At 67.5% G+C, this 6,000-nt stretch overlaps 1 protein-coding gene across 1 annotated transcript; it reads right to left on the bottom strand.

Moving 5' to 3' along the window:
- Window positions 1-6: 6 nt before the first annotated feature.
- TPP1 (tripeptidyl peptidase 1) lies at window positions 7-5,411 on the bottom strand. The gene is made up of 13 exons (XM_027670061.1): window positions 5,386-5,411; window positions 4,851-4,946; window positions 4,631-4,770; window positions 4,407-4,557; window positions 4,186-4,307; window positions 3,701-3,882; window positions 3,290-3,488; window positions 1,948-2,136; window positions 1,750-1,822; window positions 1,376-1,496; window positions 960-1,118; window positions 757-894; window positions 7-337 (listed from the first exon to the last, which is right to left on the bottom strand). The coding sequence occupies exons 1-13, from the start codon at window positions 5,394-5,396 to the stop codon at window positions 197-199; spliced, it is 1,722 nt and encodes a 573-aa protein (XP_027525862.1). The 5' UTR covers window positions 5,397-5,411; the 3' UTR covers window positions 7-196.
- Window positions 5,412-6,000: the final 589 nt, after the last annotated feature.

The following is a 6,000-nucleotide window of genomic DNA, read 5'->3' as shown; positions in this document are numbered from 1 at the left end:
TGTCCCAGTGCCAGTGTCCCGCTGTCCCAGTGCCAGTTTCCCGCTGTCCCAGTCCCGCTGTCCCGATCCTAGTGTCCCAGGCCCGGTGAGCCGCTGTCCCAGTGCCGATATCCCGATCTTGGTGCTCCGCTGTCCCAGTCCCCGTGTCCCGATCCCGCTGTCCCAGTGTCCCAGTCTCCGTGTCCTGGCGTCCCGGTCAGGGCAGCAGCAGCGCCCGCAGCAGGCTTGGGAAGTTAGGGGTGCCCCAGCCGGTGACGGGGTCCCAGGCAGGGCCGGCGCAGAAGCCCTGGCCCTGCACAGTGCCATCCAGGCAAGACAGGTGGCAGCCCTGGGTGACCTGCAGGGATCAGCCTCAGTGTGGGGGCACAGGGACCCCAGGAAATCCAGCATGGGGACCCCCACAACACTCCCCATGGCATAGGCCCCCCCTCCCTAGGGTCTCCTCAAGGGACAGTACGCCCCAAACAGCCACAGCCACACAAGGGGACCTGCCCCACGAAGCTCAAGGGAGGCCCACAGGGACCCTCTCCAGACACCCCTCCCAAGGGAAGGTCATAGGGACCCTCCTTCGCCCCAGCAGGGCATTGCTGGCCATGCCCCAAGCACGGCTCTGGGAGAAAGAGGCCCAGGACAGACCCCCAGCCCCCAGGACAGGCCCTTGGGGCACCCACGGCACCCCCGCCCCCAGGATGGTGTGCCCAGCCCAGCCCCTCAGGACACCCATGGCCCCCCAGCCTGTCCCTCTGCCCCGCTCACATCGTAGAAGGCAGCACCGAGGCCCCGCTCCTGCAACTGGTACAGTGCGGGGTTGAGGAAGCCGAGGGGCGCCAGCCCCCGCTGCAGCCGCCGGTCGTTGATCAGTGCCACCATGCCCGCCACCACCGGTGTGGACGCCTGCGGGGACACCACGCTCAGCCCGCAGCCCCCGGCCCGCGGGGCAGCAGGGGAAGGGCCCTTACCGAGGTCCCCGACACCCAGGGCAGCGGGATGCGGTTTGTCACCACCCAGTAGTTGTCAGAGAGTGCAGCCAGGTCGGGGTACGCGCGGCCACTGCTGTTGTAGTATGAGCTGGGCGGCAGCTTCGAGGCTGAGTGTAGGAAACGCCCGACGGCGGCAGCCTGGGGACAGCACAGCCTGTCAGCGCCCAACCGTGGCCTTCATCACCCACCATGGCTTGTCAGCACCCAACCACGGCCTTCATCCCCCACCACAGCTATCATCCCCCACCATGGCCTTCATCCCCCACCACAGCCCATTGTCACCCACACCACAGCCCACTGTCACCACACTATGGCCTGTGGTCACCCTCAAGTCCATTATCCCCCACCAGGCCCCCCACAGCCTCAGGCAGCCCAGCAGTGCAGGTGACCCTCACCTGGTACCCAGGCATGGGGAAGATGTTGCTGAAGCCACCTCCACTGATGTAATCTGTCACCTCCTCCGTCACCAGGAAGGGGTTCTTGAAGGATGTGCCGCCCACAGTGGTGACATAGGGGCTAGGGGGACAGGAGGGCACCGTGGGTGGGCACATGGCTGCCTGGGCCTCAGCAGCCCCCCACAGCTCCCTCGCCACCACAACCTTGCTCCGCAAACCCAAGACCACCCCCAGGAGCTGCACAGGCCCCAGACCTGGGGTCTGCGAGTGTCCCCAGGCCCTAGTGGGGACTCTCAGGTGATCCCTGGGGGGCTCAGACCCCACAAAGACTGAGGCCAGCAGTGCCCCCACACCTGGCTACCTCCCTCACCCACCTGGAGGCTGGGAAGCTGGGCCGGAACGTGTGGTTCCCACTGTGCACCCGCCGGCACCCGGCACCGTCGTCACCTGCCGACACACAGATAGAGAGGGGACAGGTGACCGCGGCGCCCCAGCAGCCCCTCAGCCTGGGATCCCCGGAGGGACTCCTGCAGCTGCACTCAGCACTAAGGCCGTGCCGGGCCCGGCCGCACCTGAGGCGAACAGGACAGTGAGGCCGCGCGCCGCCGCCTTCATGAACTCGGTGTTGACGCGCTCCATGTAGGCAAGGGATAGGCTGTCCTCGTCATCCCCGTAGCTCACCGAGTGCACCCACGGCACTGCTGACATGTTGCTGAGCAGCAGCAGCCAGGCCAGGAAGGGCTCCTGGCTCTCATGCCTTCCTGTGGGGACAGCGGGGCAGGGACACAGGGACACCAGGGGTGGGGGACAGCGCAGGAGGCCCTGTCTCAGCAGCACTGCCAGCACTGGGGGCTGAAGCCCCTCAGCTCCTGCCTACGGGGCACAGAGTCACAGCATGGCCAGCCTGAAGCTCCGTGAGCTCATCCTGTGGCCAGTCATGGTGGATGGCACCAGGCTCCAGCTTGGCCCACGGGGATGGTGGGAGGGTCGCCCTGAACCCCAGGGCAAGGGGCTAACACACTCCTCTCTCCAAGCTTCTGCCACAGGGCTGCAGCCACCTAGGCAGCTCTGGATGCAGCAGGGCCTCAGCCCCTCCCGTGGCAGTGCATCCCAGCACAGTGACACACATGCCACCTCCACGCATTCCACCTGCTCCTCCCCAGGTCCCTCCCTGCCCCACAGTCCTCTCCATTGGGAGGGGAGCAGAGGCCCAGCCACCCTCGCTCACTCTCAGTCACTCACTTCACTGTCCCCACGCTCTTCCCACAGCAGTAACTGCGTGGGGGCAACGGGAGGGACAGTGCCAGGCTGCTGTCACTGTTGGGAACAAGGACAGTGTCCCTGGGGCACTCGCCTCCTGCTCAGCCAGTTCTCAATCTGGGACAGGGACACTGCCCCAGCACTGTGCCCTGTTTGTGTTTGTGCAGCCTGTTTGGCAATTTGTTTTCGCAAATTCCCCTCACTCTCCCTGCTCCACTGGGAGACTCATGGGCAAGAGCTCAGCTCTAGCCCCAGCGAGGCCAGAAAATCCCGTGGTTGTGCCCTCCTCCACAGGAGCAAAGTGGGACAGCTGCTCCACATGGTGCTGGCAAAGAAATCTCTGCTCTGGGATACTCTAGATGCTGAAGGTTCACACAGTTCAAAGCCACTACACAAATCAAGGGTGATTCCTCTACGAGCTGGGAATCCAGTGTCAGCTCCAACTTGGTGGGGGAGCTTGGAAGGCAGCTGGGGCTGTACTGCAGCCAGATGTGCCCACACAGCCCTGCAAGCTCTTCCCTCACCCCTCAGGGTTCTCTCCTCACCCCTCTGAGTGTTCCCCCCACCCCTTGGGGCTCTCCTCTTGCCCCTAAAGGTATTCCCCTTCCCCTCCACCCCTGGTGTTCCCCCACCCCTCAGGGCTCCCCCCAGTACCTCCATTGCTAAAGACCCAGGTGGAGACATTGGCACCCGTGCTCATGATGTACTCCACATCCAGGCTGGCCTCCAGCCCGGCCTTGCCATGGCCCTGGTGCCCCACCACCCGGTCCACTTGTGTGCGGTGGGCGAAGCTGCTGCCGAAGAGCTGCATGAACTCAGCCAGGTCGGCCTGGTGGAAGTACTGCTCCAGGAACTGCACAATATGAAGGGGCAGACTGTTTTGTCTTGAAAAAATAAGGTAAGATTTTGATCCTGACTTCAAAAGTTGCCCAGCACAGGTCTGTGCTACACCAGGTACTCCCAGCAGCCATCGAGGGACCTTCAGCTGTCTCAGGACCCCCAGAGCAGCACCAATCCACGGGACTGCCCCAGCCCACAGACCTCCAATCTGGGCAGCTCTGTTACCTGTGCACAGGCCTGGCTGTTGTTGGGCAGGAGCCCCACGTCCCCCCCTGTCATGTTGTATCTCTGGCGCAGGATGGCCGGCGTCACACCCAGGTGGAACGATGCTCTCGCCGACCCAACGTCCTTCCTGGCCTTGGCTCTGCTGACCGTGCGCTCCACGGGGAACCGGTGCATCCCACCCACTGCGGCACAGCCCAGTGGGACCGGAGGGACCGTCAGGGCACAGAGCCCCAGGAGGGCAGGACATGGCCCCTGGGCTCCCCCATCAACTTCCATGGCCCCTGGGCTCCCCCTTCACCATCCCCGTGTCCACATGGGCTGGCCAGCAGCAGGGCTCGGGGAGCCCAGCTCTGCAGCCCCAGCCCTGAGGAGCCTCCTCATGTGGGCTCCAGTGGCCATCCCACACAGGGTGCTGTGGGGAGGCTGAGGGGGCTCCTGGGGGCTGAGACTGCACCACAGCCTCATCTCCCACAAGTGGAACATACCAAAGTCCAGGTGCTCTGCCAGCTCCGTGGGGACAGTGTAGGGCAGTGGGGACCGCACCAGGCTGCGCTGGCCCTGCACATACCGGTGGAACTCGGCCCCAGGGAGCAGGAGCTCAGCCATACTGCAACACAGGGACAGTCACCACGGGATGGGACACGTCTGGGACAAGGGCCCAGCCACCACGGGACCACCAGAGCAGGTCCAAACCCTCGGGGCTCACCTCGCAGGCAGGTGACACTCCAGGAAGTCAAGGGTGGTGACAGTCCGGCAGTCCTCCACTCCATGGTCTTGCAGCCACTTCAGCACTGTCATCAGCGTGGCTGGGGATGGCTGCACCAAGTCCCGCACCTGCTCCAGGGACAGGTACTGCCCTGGGAGGCACAGAGGGCTCAGACCCCCACACAGGCCTGGGGGCCCCGGGGGGGTCGAGCGCGCAGCCGTTACCGTATTGGGAGGACCGGGGGTCCGAGACGGCCTCGACGAGGCGGGCAAGGCGGGCGGTGCCGCGCTGCCGCAGGGCGAAGGTCAGCTGCACCGGCTGTCCGGGGTCCACGCGGCCGGCGTGGGTCCAACCGGGGGGCACGCTGTGGGAGGGCGGTGAGCGGGGGCGGCACCGGCGCCCCGTCCCGTCCCATCCCAACCCACCCCACCGCCCCACACCTACCGGAACGGCTGGTCCCGCTCCAGCTCCAGTGCCAGCCCCGCGGCACAGCTCCAGGCGGCCGCACACAGCACCAGCACAGCGGGGACTCCCCGACACCTGCAACGGGCTCAGGGGAGCGCGGGCACCGGCACGGCCCCGGGGGGCACCGACTGACCCCCGAGAACCTGTCACCGGGGAGCCCCGCCTGAGCCCTCCGAGTCCCCCTGACCGGAGAGCCCGTCCGACCCCTGTAACCCTGGGGCTGGGGAGCCCCGTCTGAGCCCTCCGAGTCCCCCTGACCGGAGAGCCCGTCCGACCCCTGTAACCCTGGGGCTGGGGAGCCCCGCCTGAGCCCTCCGAGTCCCAACACCGGGGAGCCCGTCTGACCCCCCGGCTCCCATTCCTCCCTTCACCGGGGAGCCCCGTTTGACGGCCCAAGTCCCCGTCACCGCCAGCACCGAGGAGCCTCGCCTGATCTCCCCCGGCGCCCCTTCCTCCCATCTCGGGGAGGCCCCATCTGAACCCCCGTCCCGGGGAGTCCCCTCGGCCCCGTTACCTCCGCGCCATCCTGGTCACGTGTGAGGCCGCGTGACTCCCGGCCACGTGGGGAGACCAAAACAGCGCTCACGTGACTGCCCGGTCACGTGGTGAGCGGGCCGGGAGCGCCAGAATGGGACCGGGGTCCGGGTCTGGGACCCGGGCTCCAGGCCCAAAGCTCCGGGCCCGGCACCAGCCGACCCTCCCGGCCGCTCGCCAGCGCGCCCCGGGCACGGTCCCGACGGAGAGGCCCCCCCTCGCCGGCGGCCTGGAGAGGAGGCCCGGCCGCGGCACCGGCCCCCGTTCCCGTCCCTCTCCCGGGCGCCTCCCGGGGTGTGGCGAAGCCGTTCCCACGGCGGGACGGGGAATGCGGCTCGGAGTCCATGTCGGGGTTCAGGGCTGGTGGGGGTGCAGGGCTCCTGTGCGGGCGGAGCCCGGGCTGGGCAGCGGCAGTGGCCGGGCACGGCCCGCGGGGCAGCGGGAGCCCGAGGCCGCACCCCGCGTGTCCGCGGCGCCACGGGCCCCCCGCTGCCCTGCACCCCGCGGGCTCCCGGGGCTCTGTCCGTCGGGGGGCGGGGCTGGGGGGCCGGGGGAGCACTGCTCGTGTTCCTGCTCGGCCGGGGGCTGCAGGGGC

This window comes from Corapipo altera, unplaced genomic scaffold (genome assembly GCF_003945725.1).
Source record: "Corapipo altera isolate COAL_440 unplaced genomic scaffold, ASM394572v1 336, whole genome shotgun sequence".
Taxonomy (NCBI): domain Eukaryota; kingdom Metazoa; phylum Chordata; class Aves; order Passeriformes; family Pipridae; genus Corapipo; species Corapipo altera.
This window is presented reverse-complemented; position numbering and strand designations above follow the sequence as displayed.